General features: G+C 34.4%; 1 protein-coding gene across 1 annotated transcript; it reads left to right on the plus strand.

Moving 5' to 3' along the window:
• Nucleotides 1-60: 60 nt before the first annotated feature.
• On the plus strand, nt 61-14,388 carry LOC117329093 (mothers against decapentaplegic homolog 5-like). The gene is given in 7 exon segments (XM_033886815.1): nt 61-230; nt 5,493-5,920; nt 6,250-6,403; nt 6,405-6,445; nt 7,056-7,208; nt 8,373-8,594; nt 9,331-14,388. Coding segments are annotated over 6 exon segments (1,386 nt in total). The 5' UTR covers nt 61-230; nt 5,493-5,505; the 3' UTR covers nt 9,732-14,388.
• The last annotated feature ends 4,516 nt before the right edge of the window (nt 14,389-18,904 follow it).

Here is an 18,904-nt window from a genome sequence, read left to right on the forward strand (position 1 = left end):
ACAGGAAGTTGGTCTAGAAAATTTAGGGCGAATTAATTTGTGCGATCTATTTCCGTAGTTCGGTTCCTTCCGTCATACTGTCGCCATCCTCAATAAAGAAGAAAACTGGAACAAGACTGGTACAAATTTTGATGGCAATCATTTTAATTTCATAATTACTCCAATAGGAATAATTAGACGAATTACTGTGTCGACATATTCTGTCCTGGACCTATTCCAGCGATCTAGAGGTATATAGAATTTCTGTAAACATGATGCATTCGTTTTGCGATCAGATTCATTCTCGGCCATTTTGGTTTCATCTAGGAGTGTTTATTGTAAAACATTACTTCCGTTTAGCATTTCTGTTTCTTTTACATTGGTTTATATTTTAAGAATTTCCGTTTGTCATTACATCTTTCTCGTAGACTGTCCTTAATTTTGATCTGAAACATTTAGTGTTGAAACCTCTCAACTGTTGAATGTATCTCGCAGGCGAGACGAATGTCTGAGACGTTGTGTTTACATAATAAGGTAGCTCAGTTTTATCAGTTTGATTGTATATAAATTACCGCCCATCGTTAAACTGGGATATTGAAATGCTGCTGTCAGCTTTCAAGTTATATATGTGAAGGTTTTACTGTTTAAAATGCTTTATATCAAAACTGATGGCAGAAAACAAAATTCGACATTCTCAAAATTGAGATATGTCTAGGATGTTCATATTATGCAAAAGAACTTTGATTTCTGTCTATTGAAGGAAATGTGGACATGTTAATCCCAAGTAAGAAACTACATTCAAACAATATCTTGGTGCTAGCTATATGCTAGGACCTGTTATTCTCTCCTTCATGCCATGCCATCAATAGTGAAAGGTCAATATTCAGCTTTATACCTTTCAAGGATAATACACAACATGGATGGACAGCAATATTGAATTTTTGTTAACTGTAGAGTGGGGGTACGTAATTTCGCACACTTTCGGTATGTAATTAAATACATTTCCAGCAAATCAATTTCAAATCAAGAAAGAATACCTCACATTGTTAGATGCTTCGTAACATACAAGTGTGCAACCTGATATGCGCACACGTATCACTGCGCATGGGAGCTGTTGTTAACTTGTGTTTATTGCTGGATTTGAAGACAATCGGGAACGTAATTTCGCATACCCATCTAACTTTTTTAATTTTGTTTGTAAAAATAGTTTTCAACCATTTTGTAGACAAACAACATCCTGAACTAAGATTAATCCCAATGCCATGATTAAAATAATCTTTAAAAACAAAATAATCAGGGCATCCAGTAGACCCTTGAGAGTATGTTTTTGACTCTCCAAATTGAGATCTGACTCCTGCGTTTGAAGGGACATGTTTTGACCCTTCAGATTTCTGAGAAAAGGTGATTTCACTTCTGAAATTGCTAAAAGTCGAGGGTCAACTGGATGCCCTGAATAATATAAAATTGGAAAGTGTCAATTTACCGCCAGTTTTGCTTTAAATAATGACCGCTCCCTACGGAGGTAATGTAAACAAGGCAGCGAAAATGACAGGGTGTCTGCAGTCAATGCTGTTATTAGTTGTACTTTGGTGGATTTATATTCAGTTTTATTTATAATCGGATCAAATGATATTTTCCCTAAGTATTTGCAAATTCACATGGCAATCAACAATTGGGATTATTTTAAATAAAATATTTAATCATCCTGTATCAATTTTATCGGAAGAGAGTCGTATCAGTTAAAATTTGTTTTCAAAACGAACTTAATCTGAAAAGATGTACTTAAAATGGCATATGTTCCACTAAAGATTGGCATTAGTCAACATATAAACAAAAAGGTACAGTCCTCGACCACTTGGAGGAAAAACGCAAAAATTTGTCAGGTGTGGGAAATAACGTACCCTTGCTCTATATCTGCCATTCAGGCATATGCTATGTTTCATACATGGATAATTAAACATGTTATCAGTATGATGCTCAGTATGTTGACATTATTCATTAAAAACAATAAACCAAAATAAACACTCTGGACCACAGACATAAACAATTCAAAGTTGTATTGACCACTTATGTCATGAAGTCAAGTCTAGTAATTTTTGTTTTACCTTTGTGCATATGATAAAATGATAATAAGCAAACAGGGAATTAGCATTGCATACTTATCAAATGTGTACAATGTATTTTCAAACAATGTCAACAAGCTGCTTGCTGCAATGATCACACATATAACTGAAGGTTACATTTTCTAATGATGTCAACAAACTGTTTTGCTGCAAAGATCACACATTCAACCAATTACGGAAGTGTTCAATCCAAGATTCTTGCACTAAGAGGGCCAGTTGGGCCCACAATGTTAAAAAAAAAACATTTCAAACACGAAAGAACTACCAAAGATACTTGTTCAAGGAATAGAAATGTAACCATTTTGACACAAATTTGCTAATGTCTGCACTGTATTAAAAGTATGAATAATGACTTTTTTTGCAGTCATACATTTATTTAGCACAACTCTGCCACATGATAATTAACCTGGATAATGATATTATCAGAAATACAATTATAGATAGATATAAGAAATATCCAGCCTGAGAAATTGGTGACACATCTTGTCTTTGTAGATATAAAAGGAACTCATTTCAAATTCTTTTTATCTTGAAAACCCCCATTTTTCTCAGAATGATCAATCACTGTTGGAGAAGTATTTCTTCCCCTGACTTCTGACTTGTCATTTTTTATCAGAAGACTTTCCAACTTTCTCTTAAACCTTTCGTCTTTATTAGGACAAACTCCTGAAAATATCAAAATTTATAATGTTGGAACAATCAGAAGTATTATTCTTTCATATTTAGACTCAGGGCATCCAGTAGACCCTTGAGAGTATGTTTTTGACTCTCCAAAATCAGATCTGACTCTTGAGTTTGAAGGAGCATGTCTATTTGAGATAATGTTTTGACCACTCATATTTCTGAGAAAAGATGATTTGACTTCTGAAATTGCTAAAAGTCAAGGGTCAACTGGAAGCCCTGAGACTCATAATAGATTGAAATATCCTGAGTCGAGAAACAACTTTTGATGCTTGTAGCTTTCATCACCGTGACATAAACCTAAGGGTTAATCATAATCACTTAAATGATAGAAATCCAAATGCGGCAGATCAGCCCGTCGGGGTGTACAAATTGTGCCATTTTAATCATAAAAGGTCATTGACACAATGGCGCGTCTTTCATTGATCAATATCTTGGATTGTTCTGAAGACAGATTTCAATGGTTATGATATATATGTGTAAAATGATTGAAACCCTGTAACTATGCATTCTGTCATGTTTAAATATTTAAGATTTTAATTTAGATATGTAGAATGGTGTTTTACATAAAACATGTATTTCTCATGTAATCATATTAGATATTTAAAACTTGGCCAGGTCGACAAATAATCTATCAATCAACTGTTGTTGATGGAATTGAACAGCACTTGCCAAATAAAAAACTTGAAATCACAGATGGTTAAATATCAAAAGGGATACATGCCAAATTTAGTATGGCCTCTTTTGGTATTTCAAGGAAATACCAAGAGATGGTCATGCTAATCTTAGACAAATTGTATGCCTTGCATTGAAGTGCCATGTGTTTATTACCAGTACTTTTTTTAACAACAAAATGTAATGATTACCAAATTAATTACATTGTGAAAGTGATTTTGTTTTTATTTAATTACAATACCAAGTAAATTCCAATGTGAACCAAATAAAAATGCAATCCATATTACATAAATTCATTTTAAAGGTGTGACCTGTTCATGTTATAACCATGGTATCAAAAGTTAAGATTGAAAATTGCTCTTTCACAAAGTAAGGTTTATTCTATTTCATCCTACAGTATTTCGTTGTTGGAGTTTTTAGTTCCATGTGGCACACTACAGTTAACAAAGCAATGCTGCAGGTGTTATTTTTCATACACCTGTGCAGTAAAAACCAGTATCAAAGTGTCCTTTATATGCAGTGTTTTAAATTTTTGAATTTGATTATTAATATTTCAGTCAAGTAAATCGTGTATTTGACATAATGTATAGCAAAAAGGGATGTCATTTTCATGGAAGATTGATTTAATCTCTTATAAATATGTAATACAATTGCTTTTTCCACATTTCATCATGATCATGATTAAACTTCCTTAAGCATATAATTGAGAATGTATGATTGAAATGTATATTACCAAAGGCTGTAAAATATGATAATGTCTCTTCAAGATTTTATATGAACAGATTGTCATCATGTTTCCTCTGCTGTTTTCTGGTCACATTATTGTATTAGTTAATGGTTTTCAAAATGTCACAGTTTTTACTTCAAGTTCAACATAAACCCATACTTGTGTTAAGATTTCTGCTAAAATATTATTAGTGTGTACACGTCGCCAAATAAACACTGGCAGATATCTGATCTGTATAATGTGTGGCAGAGTTATGTCACCACGATATTCAGCGATCTTTTGTATGCAACCCTGTTGCACTTAAGTGTGTACAGGCCAGTCATGCATCCTATACTTATAAAGTACATTGTACTTCACCTTTCATCCCTTTGGTATTGGGTACTTATAAACTGCTATGGTTTTCATATTGTGTTACAATATTCTGGCAGCGCACTTAAAAATGGTGGTTGACTAATGTGAAATGTGCAGGGGGATGTGATAATATCCTATAATGTATATACCTAAGTATGCAGACAGCAATGTGTCAGAAGGTTTTTCGGCAAGAGTTTTCAGGATAAACAAAAAAGCAATACTAGCAGAATCAGCAACCAATTTATATGCCAACAATTAAACTGTTGGTAATGTATAATGTGATAAATATTATTATCATTTTCTTGCACAAATTGAAATCGGTTATATAGGTTATGACTTAGGATTGAGCCCAACACAGTTGTTCATCCTTATAGAAATTGGGTAATGTGGTACATATGCTTGGCCTTGCTTAAGTTGCTTATTTAATAAGCATTTATTATTATCACCTTCCATTTAATCTTTATAAGCTAAGAATGTATTATGTAAATACATGTTTATCAGGATCTAGGTTTTTGCCTCATTGACTTCAAGCTTGTTATTTTCACACCCAAAACTTATCCGTTTCCTTATTTTCACACCCAAAGCTTATCCGTTTCCTCTATTGCTATAGTTAGTATGTAATAGACGGGCTATTTTCTCTGGGTCAATGATTGCTAGTCAGGCATAAAATACCCCCTGATCTGATACCTTATAACTGACTGATCATGACTAGTCATAGAACACAATATACTACTATTTAACAATACTGAACAACTGGTATTGTGGTATGTAGGAGTGATATTCAGTGCTAAGCATTACTTAAATTGGTTTGATGTAGTTTTAATCTCTAGAAAGTGAAGCTGTGACTGTTGAGTTCAAAATTACTAACATATGACATAATGTTGTGATTCATGTTTTTGTTCTTTATCTTCCAATTATAAAATCATCAACTTATATTTTTGATTTCTATCTTTCAGATATTATTGAGGGATGAGTTCCCCAATTTCCAGTCTGAACAGCCTCTTTTCCTTCACAAGTCCAGCTGTTAAACGTCTGCTTGGATGGAAGCAGGGAGATGAGGAAGAAAAATGGGCAGAAAAGGCTGTAGACTCTCTTGTGAAAAAGTTGAAGAAGAAAAAGGGTGCACTTGAGGATTTAGAAAAAGCTCTGAGCAGTCCTGGACAATCAAGTAAATGTGTGACCATCCCCAGGTCTCTGGATGGTCGACTTCAAGTGTCCCACAGAAAGGGATTGCCCCATGTCATTTACTGCCGTGTGTGGCGCTGGCCTGATTTACAAAGTCACCATGAACTGAAACCCCTTGAATGCTGTGAATACCCATTCAGTGCTAAACAGAAAGAAGTGTGCATAAATCCTTACCACTACAAACGTGTAGAAAGCCCAGGTAAAATGGTTAAAACAGACACTTCTTAGTCATTTCACCATGATTATTCATTTCCGATTTCTAATAGCTCAAGGATAATAATTAGTTTTAATGCTTAACATATTGTACAAAGAAAAAAGTAGAGATTAATAATCATCAAGGAAAACCACATAGACATGCAATGCCAATCTGAATTGTTTTGACTATATTTATTTTTTATATTACATGGTCACTTATGGCTTTTGATTATAGCAGAAGAATATGTGAAAGGTATGCCTTAGCTTGTTTCTTGTCTCCTAATAATGAATCATAACTGTAATACTAATGGCTATTTAATGTTTCTTTTGCAGTGCTTCCCCCAGTTCTAGTCCCCAGATATAGTGAGTTCCCAGCTGGTTCTCAATCAATGCCGCCATTTCAGCAGGCCCCAGAACCAGCCATGCCACAGAATGTCAGCTTTGACCCAAATGGCTTCCATCAACCATCACAAGGGCCACACTCGCCCTGCCAGTTCAGGTGGGCCCGGCAGTCCTTACGGATTACCAGGTATTAGAGCTGAAACGAATGGTTTCATTCCATTTACAAAAAAAATGCATATTATTTGTCTAAAGTATAAAATTACTTGTTTTGTGTAAGCTAGAAAAATCATGACGTGAGTCTGCACTTCAAATGATTAAGAGATACTGTGTAAATATTGTACTAAAATCAAATGGGAAAACTGTTGATTAGGTTCAACTTTATTGTGAGGAAGTAGATATTTTAAACCTATTAGGTGAATTGAATAACACAACTCCAACTTCACCAAAACTATTTCTGCGGCCAAATAATGGTTGACTTATATAGAATTATTTTAATTTTGACGAGCTTCATTTAGTTATTGCATCATTTGAAGCATAATGAATAAACCTTGACAAGACCAGATCAATTGGATATGTTACTTTAATTTATGTTTATTTATTGGTTGTTTAAATTATTACCAGTACTTTATATAGAACTAAAATATCAAACTATTATATTGAATACATTAGGTACATTCGTTTCAGCTCTACCAGGTATACGTAATGAAGGTGTATTTTTGAAATATAAGAATTGGTCATATTGTAGTTGTTATTGCTGATTAGTAACACAGAATCGAATGACCATTCATTTGTTTCAGCTGGCACTCCACCACCAGCCTACCAGCCTCATGATGATAACTCCCAGAACATGAACATGCAGCATGCTAACCAGAATAGAAACCCTGTGAGAGGCCCCCAACAACCGACCCCTATGGACACCATGCCTACTCCCACAGGTATCGGTACCAAATGTAAGGCACAATCAATATGTGCGCCACACTCTTGAGAAAATTTCAGTCTGGTCAGGTGAAACAAGCTGTATTGGTTTTAAACAAATCTATTTCAAAATTTAAAATTATGACCAATGTAATAAATTGGAGATTTGAATAGTAGACGGAGAAGAAAACAAAATGATTGGAAGGGAAAGATGAAGAGTGATGAGGATACCTGAAGGAGTAAATAGAACCAGAAGCAATTATTTTTGCTGAATTTATACATTGAAATTGAACGATGTATTCTAAACAATCAAACAATAGTTGAATAAATGAAATGTGTCATTTACAAAGTATTTTAATTTCTTTCTTTATTATTAGTTGACCATGGCCAATGGCTGTTATTGTTGGGGATCCATTTTTTATTGGTTTTTGCTTCTCCTTGAATTTATTTATTTGTTGTTATGGGTTAAATATTGCATATTTTTTTTAAGTTTGCTTTATTATACAGTGAATATCATATTTTTTAATGAACTTGTTGAGGCTTGATTTTAAGATTGAAATTTATTCAAGATTTTGGCCCAAAACATCTATTTGTGTAAGTAGATAGATGTATAAAATATTGTTATTTATGAGAATTGTATGTATATTTATATATATGCTGCTTTTGTTTTAATTTTCCGTGATATGTTGCATGTATTTCTGTATGGTCTTTTTGTGATGTATCCACATTATCTTAATTTAATTTCCATGCTGTTAAGTCTTGCTGTGTTAAGCTGTCATCAAAATTTAATTTCATATTAGGGTACTTGCTTGCAAGCAGATTTGGGAAGTATTAAAGCTTAAAATATAAGAATTTGGAATCTTGTGGTCTTCATCCAGTTTTAACTTCTGTGCAAAATTATCATTCACATTTCACCAAACCCTGCCATAATGCTAATTATCCCACAGAATAATATGTCATTATCCCACAGTTTCCAGCGAATGTCCAAAGACCCTCATTTTTATCACTTTTCGAACATTGTTTAACAGGAACACATTTGAATTGTCTATCTTCTACAGTTTTGTGTAAACATGATGATAATTACATCATTAAAAAACACATGCTTTTGAAAAGTAAGGAATTATTGAATAATAATCCTATTTAAATATAAGAAGACAAACAGGCCTTTTCTGATGACTTCAGCAACTTTATATTTGCAGACCTACAGCCAGTGACATACCAGGAGCCACAGTACTGGTGTTCCATTGTGTATTATGAGCTGAACAACAGAGTAGGGGAGGCTTTCCATGCCTCACAGACCAGCATTGTCGTGGATGGCTTTACAGACCCCTCAAACAATGCTGACAGGTTCTGTTTGGGCCTCCTCTCTAATGTCAACCGCAACTCCACCATCGAGAATACTCGCAGGCATATAAGTAAAGGTAGGCAAATCATACAGTTCTACCTTAAATAATACTTTTATAATCTTGAACAACTCCATTGTAGAGAATATCTGCAGGCAATTAAGTATGGAATACAGTTCTACCTTTGATAATAATTAAATCTTATTATGATAACTCCCTGAAAGAGAATTTTCCTGACTTCAGAACAAATATAAAGAATGAAAGATTCCCATCAGAAAGGATACCATCAACTTTGCAAAACATTCTGTGAAATGAACACCTGCAAGCTTAAAAAAATGCATTCATATATAAACTAAGATTATTATCATAATAATATTATGGATATGAGAAAACAAATCCACTTTTGCTTTGAAAATTCCTTTGTCTGGTGCATGCTGGACTCTTGCTGAATTCAGAGTAACATCTTGGTTGAAGTTATTTTATAACCATGTATAGCCATTGCTGTTCATAATAAAAGAGATGACAGGAATATTAGCAAAAATAGCTAGGCGTTGCTGGGAAATGAAGTCCCTTGGGTTAAATGTGAATGGTAGAGTTTCCAACCCTGTATAAATATATAATGATCACAACCAGGTTTGTCAATTAGTATCCTTAAGACTATAGGCACAGGGTCAAATTAAAAAAAAATGAAATAGTACTTGCTTAGATATCCATGTGGCCACTTGACCTCACATGCGTTTTGTTAAATTTCTGTCTTAAATAGATATGATAGAGAATACCTTCTTAATTCATTTCTTTTTTTTTCTCACTCCAGGAGTCCATCTGTACTATGTAGGTGGTGAAGTGTTTGCTGAATGCTTGAGTGACAGTAGTATATTTGTTCAGAGCCGGAACTGTAATTATCATCATGGCTTTCACCCCACAACAGTGTGCAAGATACCTCCAGGTTGCAGCTTAAAGATATTCAACAACCAGGAATTTGCATCTCTTTTGAGTCAGTCAGTCAACCATGGTTTTGAGGCAGTGTATGAACTCACAAAAATGTGTACTATTCGCATGAGCTTCGTCAAGGGCTGGGGCGCCGAGTACCATCGCCAAGATGTAACTAGCACTCCATGTTGGATCGAAATTCATCTCAATGGACCACTACAGTGGTTGGACAAAGTGTTAACCCAAATGGGCTCTCCCCATAATCCAATTTCTTCTGTGTCCTAAGTGCATTTTACGCACATACTGAACCTAGGTCATACAGAAAAGAGAGAAAAATCTCCAAATAAAATCAACAAAAAGGACTAATCTCGTCAACTCCTGTTGGATTGTGATCTGCATTTTGTTGCATATTCGTATTTCGTTGTAGATATTGATGTGTGTAAATGATTGTGAATGGTATGTTCCAGCAATTGTTTCCCCATTCATTGGAAAAAATTATGCCCTAAGATTATTACTATAAACAAAGACTTCAAAAAACTTCACATCCAGAAAGTTTGTGAAAATAGCAATTATTTACTAACACAAGTAGATATTGTTTCTAGAGTAATAAGCAAGTTCTTTTACGACGATCATAAGAATCCTGATTATTAGTCAAATCTGGTATAAATGGGGATTTCATTAGAGTATATAACCAATGCTGTACAGGCATAATTGTTTAATTGATAGACATCAGCTTTTCTGTTGTCACATTCTGTAAAACAGATTTATCATTCAGTATATTAATGTGTTAGAAAATTGAATACCAACAAATAAGTAACACTGTGTGCTTCATTTAATGAAGTACTTTAGATTTGGAGCTTGCAACCTTTAGAATGAAGACAAATTTTGTCAACATTAATTATTTCATTTGTTAGATTTCTGAATAAAAGGTATCATTGTCTGAAGAATATGTAATGTTTTAACAAAGCAATAACTATGAGAAAATTGACTCTATGTAGGTAAATCTTTGATATATCTGTATATTTACTATCAATGCCTATTTGAATGATGAATTTAATGAGAAGCAATAATTGATGTTTGTTTCCCGACCCCTTTCTCTTTTCTTCAACCAATAATATTCATCTCTTCTGTATTCAGGGAGGTTTTTGTAGGTTGTTATTTTTTTTAAGCAATTCAGAAACAATAATTCATGCTACCTCTGGATTGTAATTACTTGACAATTCTGGAACACCGAATGTCATGCATGTTATCATGCATGCTGGGACAATTCAGAAGATGTCATAAAATGAAGTTGATAAAATCCCCATTTTGAATTTACATATTAACAAGATATTTTTTATTCATTTATATTTTATACTGTCAATGTTGTACCTGTGAAAGATTTACACACAGAAAAAAAAACTAGAGTGTTCAGTAGTCTAATGAAGTTTTCATCTAAAATAACATGGGGTATGTTTAACATACACTCTTCTTGATGAAAAATTATATCCATGTCTGGAGAGTGCTACACATGAAGGGGATCTCGTTTTCTGTGATGAACTAGGAGGTTCTAAAAGCTGATATTGTTGCAATGCTTAGTGAAAGTTCAGCAAAACAATTTGAAATCTATAGAGTATAGACATGAAATTACACTGTTATGGAGACCATTTTATTTTATGCATTCTCCACTTGAAAGAGAGAGCTGTGCTCTCAAAACATTGTGGAATAATTTAATAAGTTTTTCTATGCATATCTGCTATTTTTGTTAACATCTGATCCAGTCACAAGACACCGATATTGCTTTTTCATTCATTTGGATGAAAAACATCTAGTCTGCTGAAACACAAGGTAGATTTATAGTCAAATTAGCCACTAAAATCTCATTGTATGACTGTTCTGATATGATTTAAAATGTTATGGAAATGTCATTAAATGATGATTTTGAAGGCAGTCTTGTATTCACGTGAATAGTATGTTAAAAATACTGAAGTATTAAAAGTTATTTGTTTTGTTTGAAAGGAATTTAACTAAGTTTTATACTATAATAAGATATGTTTGAAATTGAAATTTCATTGTATTGGAACCTTCTACTGTGAAAATCAAATGTGTGATGTGTCTGCTGTAGTAACCGTGATAATATCCATAATAGTATCCCATTATCTTTCAATTTGTATGCAGGCAGATTTGTTGCCAGTTATGGAGTATCAAAATATCACTATATTTCGGGCTTCCAGTAATGTGTTTCCATGTCTTGCATGTTGTTATGAAGGTCTACTTAGGCTATATATGTGTAGTTAAACTTTTCACATGCACCATACTTAAGCATTATTTGTGTAGTAATTTTGTCATGTGTGTTATGAAACAGGTTTTGCAATTTTTGTGGTTATACTTCAGACTGTATGTGTACACTCGCAGTCATTATAATACCAGAAATCACTTGAGTCGTCTTCTCTAATTTATAGTACATGTATTAGGAATCTTGTCAGGCTTCAGTAGGTAAACATATTAATTGTTAAACACTCAAACTGAAGACCTGATACGTACCTGATATCATGGAGTTAATTCTGATTGAGAATCTCAAATATGTTTGTGTACCGTGTCATCTTAAACTGCCAGGGTAACAGCAATGTACAGATAAACAAGTAGTTCTGTATAAGATATACACTATCTGGATTTGTTGTAAACTGTCATGGAGTATAGCAACACTTCAATAATGTCTTTCTCTTGCATTCCTAGTTTTTATAACTTAAGTACTTTATCCGTACAAAACCTAAGACAAGAAAAGCCAGCTTCATGAGTGCCATTTTAATGTCAATATGATAATCTGTTTGTTAGTGTTATGCTATTATAAAAATGGAAAGCTTGGGATGTGTCATGTTAAATGCCTGTATTTCCTTCCGTGGTATTATTATCAATATTGTAACGTTATTGCTGTTGATCAGATAAACATGGTGTTGTCATGTCACATTCTGGTTTTAAAATGTGACATAAATTCAAATTATTTTAGGGAGATATTCCTTGTCTAAAACTTATATCCTGGATTGCTTCACTGTAAGAGATTGATACTAGTTAGGTTAAATTACTTACATTTGAATTAAGAAAATCAACATCAAATTATATATACTGTTTAACTGACACCAGTGTAGTGTCTGACACAAATCTTCCACATTTTGTTGACTTTAGACCAAAATTTTTATTAAGTCTCTTTTACGATCTATTGGATGTTAATTGTTGTGTACAGGAATGTTAACATAATTACATGGCTGAGACAATCACATGCTGTAACTACAAACTGCTGTTGTCATTAATCATAGCTGTATATCCAAGTGACTATGTCCTCATGATTAGTTTGTCGTTGTTTTGTACATCATCAAGTTACACTTGTCTTTGCATTCTTTAATTTGTTTGATTTGTTTAACACTATGCTATTTTTAAAGACCTTTTAGTTTAAAATCATTGTGAGCTTCTGATAAAGATATAACAAATCTTCACAAAAATCAGTTCAATTAAAAAAAATACTGATTTTAATTATGATGCTTTAAGTTATAAATCATTGGCATAAGGAACATAAAAGCAATTCAGCAGTTTTCTTCTTTGTAACTTGTCAAGAAATACTACAGAAGTGTTCATCAGGCAGCTTCTTGATTTCATTTGAATTGCTAGGCTAACCTTTCCTGGTAGAACAGATAATCTTCTGGTAGAGAACATATTGAGTCAGTATTCTACATAAACATGTAACTGTGTTCATTCTACATACAATAACACTGAAAGTGGGTATGATAACCATGCTTTTGTTTGCATGCTTTTTCGTTCATTTTTATTCAGCATTTCTGTTCCCTGTTTGAATGAGAAGGATGAGATAAACCCTCCTATATCGCTGATTTGTTATTTTATTTTTCCTTGTTTTGTCCTACAAAGAAATGAAGTATTGGAAAGTATAATTTTAGATAAAAAGTATCTTAATGTTGATAAATCGTTTTAAATAGATATTTCTTTGTTATGAATATATTGTCTCTATTTTTGTTATGAATCTGAGATGCTTTAATATGGACCATGTTCAATACAAACTAATCTATAATATACTTGGTATGCACAAGATAGAAATCCAAGAAATGGAAGATAAAGGTATTTGATAATTTTTTATTGAAAAAGATAATTAATTATTCTTGTGCTTATGATAATTTACAAAAAGAAAAAAGCAAATAATCATATGATCATAGAGAGTGTCTAATTAAAAGCTAAGTGAAGGTCTTGAAAATATGTATACAAGTTGTGAGTATGCACAACCACTGATTGTTTTGACTGTTGAAAATAACTTTAACAATTTTTTTTTCAAGAAATTAGAATCTCTCCAACTTGCGGTGCTATATAAATTATCATTTTTCTGTGTCTAATGCAGATGCTGCGCTAAAATTGAGTATTTATTTGACTTCTGTGTTTTAACCTTTAAATTGAACGTTAACCTATTGTAATGATTAGAGACAACTGCTTCAGTGTAAGCCATTGATTGGCCAAGGAATTTACCGTACAACTGAACTTGTCAATGTTTAGGATGACGGCATTGATTACCTTGTGTGTATTAATGATATATTTTGAACATGGTCCATTATTGTTATTAAAAACTGTAGAAATGACTATTCATTTCACGTGATCTGACAAGAGTGCTAAGACCATGAACTGTGACCAGTTTTGTAAACAGTGCTGGGCATTGTTTTATTTGATAAGCTTTGTTTTGAACATTGCTTGCTTTTGTTCAAATGAGAGTAGGTGTCTAAGAAATATGAAAACTAATTCAGTCCTGTTTTCCCCTGAACTTTTTTACATAACATTGTTCAAAGGACAAAACAACAACTGTGTTATTGTGTATTTTGTACAGGTTGGCTAAGACAACATTTAGCTTAGATTTTTTTCTACACTATTGTATGATATTATTTCCATGTAATAATAAACTTACAACACACTTCTTTGTTTTAATTGTTGATATTTTAGCCTTTCATCAGATCAGATGATTGGCCTTTCAAAGCTGGGTGTAGATGTAGTCCCAAGTTTAAAATCCTCCTTTCATCTAAAATGCATGTCCATGTCGTAACTTCTGGACTTCTGAAGAACATTTGAAACATTTCCTTAGAAATACCTCGCTAATTTGAACTTATTGATACTCAAGAGGAAAGGAGTGCGATTCTAATATTACCAAATTGCTACCACCCAAATGTGATGTATACACAAGCAAATATCAGGCTAATCCAGAGAATCACATATCCTCAAGCTTTTGATTCTTATTAGGCAAAAAAAAAAGGAATTTGGTTATCCTTTTCATATCATATGCCATGGTCATAAACTAGGTACTTTAGATCTGCAGATCTTTCATTGAACCATAATTGATTAAAAGATCCTAAGGACTCTGCTTTTAAATTTCTAAATTGATTGATATGTGAAAGGGTGTAAGAGTCTGGGATCTGAACCCTTGCCTTCTTGCACAAGTGAGTGAACTCCTCTTTAATGCTTAGCAAGTGTTTATATTCTTTAAAGTGTGAAAATCATGCCATGACAATACTAGTCCCCAGTGCAGTGGTGGCCAATCCTGGAATCTCAAATGCTTACAGGAGGGTTTAAGGGTTAAACATTTCCCTTCTAGCCAAACTATGTTGCCCATGGAATTCCTTTGCATGTCTATTTGCCACCATCAACATGCAGGTAGGGAGGGCACAACGCGCTCGGTTAATGTAGCTTTGAGCTCCCTTTGGCTCCTGACGATGCTTCAACAAGAACTTGTCCTTTCATTGATATGGAAGGAACTGACTGATGTTGCACTGCAGCCTTAAGATGACCACAATTTTTTCTTTACATCGAGATTACTTAATTTGCCGTGGCATATCAATCATTGTTGTCTGAAGGGCTGTTACTGTGTGATAATTTGAGTTCTTAGGAACCAACAAACCTGTATGTTTTACATTGAGATATAGCAATTAATGTCTAAAGTTCAAGGTCAACAATACAGTATAAATAGAAAGTTTTTTCCACTCAAGATTCTTTGGTTAACTCAAATTCCTGCTGACATCTCAACAGGTGTAACGTCAAATGTTTCCCATTTGCTTAAAAGAATCATTTTCTTCAGTATTTATCTTATTTATTAGGAAGGGGAATCCAGACAGCCATTGTTCGCTCACCTGGTCCGAATGACCAAGGTTAGCTTAGGCCATACCATGGCGTCCGGCATCCGTCTGTCAAACAACAATTGGCTTCTTCATAACCGCTGATCAGAATTGAACAAAATTTCACTGGTAGCATCATTATAGGGAGGGGGATTAAAAATTGTACAAATGGTGGGGGCTGAGGGGCAGGGCCAAAAGGGGTCTATTTTGCTTAATTGATGCAAAAGACTTCTCTGGAACTAAGCAATTAATATCACTAATATTTGTCTGGAAGTATCATTATGGGGTTGGGATTCAAATTGTACAAATGGGGTTGACCCCCAGGGGGCCTGAGGGTGGGGCCAAAAGTGGTCAATTCGGCTTAATTGATATTAACAACTTATTTGAAACTAAGCAATTGATATTGCTCATATTTGACTGATTCTACATATTCTTATGGGTTAGAGATACAAAATTGTACAAATGGTGGGGCTGATGGGCGGGCCCAAAATGGGTCCATAATCCCCCATATGGCAATATTGATATTAATGACTTATTCTCTGGAACTAAGCAATGTATGACATTGATATTTCAGTGGTAACATCCCCAGGAGGCTCGGATTTAAATTAATACAAATAATGGGGCTGACACTTCCCCGCCCCTACCCCCACCCCCTGAGGTCTGGCGTCTTTCCGTACCCAGAAGACTTATTTCTTTCATTTTCCACACCCCATAACCATAACCCCATAATCCTCATGTAAAAATAGGCCCGGGGTCTTTTCCCACCCCAAGGGACTTATAGTTTCTTTAAATACAATCATGTTGAATCTTGACATCATTTCTGGGTTTAATCTTTGGAGCAGTCGAGACCCCCACAACATAATTATACATCAACAAATAAAGCCAAAATGTATTAGCAAATGGATCATAAACATAAATAGCTCACCTGGTCCGAAGGACCACAGTGAGCTTATGCCATACCGCGGCATCCGACGTCCGTCTGTCAACAATTGGCTTCTGAACCGCTGATCAGAATTTAACCAAATTTGGAAGGAAGCATCCGTAGGTGGCTGGGATTCAAATTTTTACAAATGTTGGGGCTGACCCCCCAGCAGTCTTTGGGAGGGGCCAAAAGGGGTCCATTAGCAATATTGATATTAACGACAAAGGACTTCTTCTCTGGACCTTAGCAATGTATGACATTGACATTTCAATGGTAACATCCCTAGGTGGCTGGGATTCAAATTTATACATATGATGGGGCTGACCCTCCAGGGGTCCGATTGGCGGGGCCAAAAGTGGTCCATTTGGCGATATTTATATTAACAACTTCTTCTCTGGACCTAAGCAATGTATGACATTAGTATTTCAGTGGTAACATTCCTAGGTGGCTGGGATTCAAATTTATACAAATGATAAGGCTGACTCCCCAGGGGCCTGAGGGACTGGGCCTAAAGGGGTCCATTTGGCAATATTGATATTAACGACTAATGAATTCTTCTCTGGCCCTTATAGCAATGTATGACATTGATATTTCATCGATAAGATCCCTAGGTGGCTTGGATTCAAATTTATACAAATGATGGGCTGATTCCTCCCCTTTGAAGCACCCGATAATCATAGCATTGTAAGACATTAACAAATATAACCTGAAAATTATTTTCATGTTTGCTCACATAAACCATGTGAGCGACTCAGGCCATATGGGCCTCTTGTTTTCATGATCGTGAGAAATTTAAGTTGTTGGCAATGTTGACATTTATTCCGAACAAATCTATGCAATACATGTATATATATATAATTTATAATGGATCTCTGCGTCATCTCTTCTATTGGCCACCCAAGACTAATCCTTTTCAGAGTAATCATACGTTTTACAAAGATATTTCCAATTTCCCAAACATTCTACCTATATTTTAGGTCACTTGAGCTGAAGCCTTGTGATTGACCTATTAAAATTGCGACAGATGGCCATCTTGGATTTTGACCATTGAAGTTTGTTACTGCCAGTTCTCAAAATGTAATGAAAGGATTTTTATAAATTTCATATGGAGGTTCCCCTTGGTCACTTGTGTGCATATTTGTTTTTGGGGGCGATCAGAAAAGAACATGGTCGACAGTCGGCCATCTTGGATTTAGACTATTAAAGTTTGATATCGCTACAGTATTCCTCTTTCTCCAATCACATATGTAAATTTCCCTTGGTTCTTAGTTGTGCATATTGCATTTTGGAACCGATCACTAAACAGTCTAGCCGACAGGCAGCCATCTTGGAAATTGACAATTGAAGTTTATCGCTTTTTTTCAGAAAGTACTATAGGAATTTTTACTCAAATTTCATATGTAGATTTCCTTTGGTTCTTAGGTTTGCATATTGGATTTTGGGACCGATCAGAAAACACAGAGAATTATCAGTAAATGCAGTATGATGGTACAATTGAAGTTTGTTATCGTTTTTTTTCAGAAAGTACTGAAGGAATTTTTCTCAAATTTCATTTGGTTCTTAGGTTTGCATATTGGATTTTGAGACCGATCAGAAAACACAGAGAATTATCAGTAGATGCAGTATGATGGTACCAGTATGCACATATTGGCACTGATTGTCACCCAAGGGCTGATAGGTGAGGCCAAAATGGGTCAAACTGACTGAAATAGAACCATGGGCCTCTTAATTCATACTTCCACCAAATCTGATTCTTGTAATGATCAGAAAATGGATGAGTCACCATAAAATAAGCTATCTCACTTTCCTTAATAATACTCCATAACTTGGAAGTGATCTTAAGCCATGATGTGCTGTCTGTCGTCCATCCATCAGCTGTTCGTCCGGCATCAACTTCTTCCTTTAAACTACTTCTTCTCAAAAACCAGAAGGTCTAGAATCATATATGGCTTGTATGTTCCCTGGAAGCCCCACAAATTTTGAGAAAAATTGATCTTGACCTTTACTGGGGTTACTGGGGTCAAAGTTTTTAAAACCTTTAATGACCTCTTCTTAAAACCCAAAAGGCCTAGAATCAATTTAAATTCTTTTGATTGACAGAAAGACAGAGAATCACCAAAGAAAAGAATACTAGGTGGTGCAGGATGCATGCCCATTAGGCCTCTTGTCTGTTCATGAGCCTATGTATTCCCTGTAATACATGTACTTACACTGATATTGAAGATTTGTTAAATTTAATACACTTATATTTTGCTTTGATACAGGATTAATATTTAAACTTTGTAACCAAGTTATTAATCATTGTAACTTTGCTGTTCTAATGGTCTATCAAATGAACTTTTTCAGCGAGAAGTCACCAGTATTTTAACAGGAATACATTGCTGCATGTGTATTAAATACCAACA

Source organism: Pecten maximus, chromosome 6 (genome assembly GCF_902652985.1).
Source record: "Pecten maximus chromosome 6, xPecMax1.1, whole genome shotgun sequence".
NCBI lineage: Eukaryota > Metazoa > Mollusca > Bivalvia > Pectinida > Pectinidae > Pecten > Pecten maximus.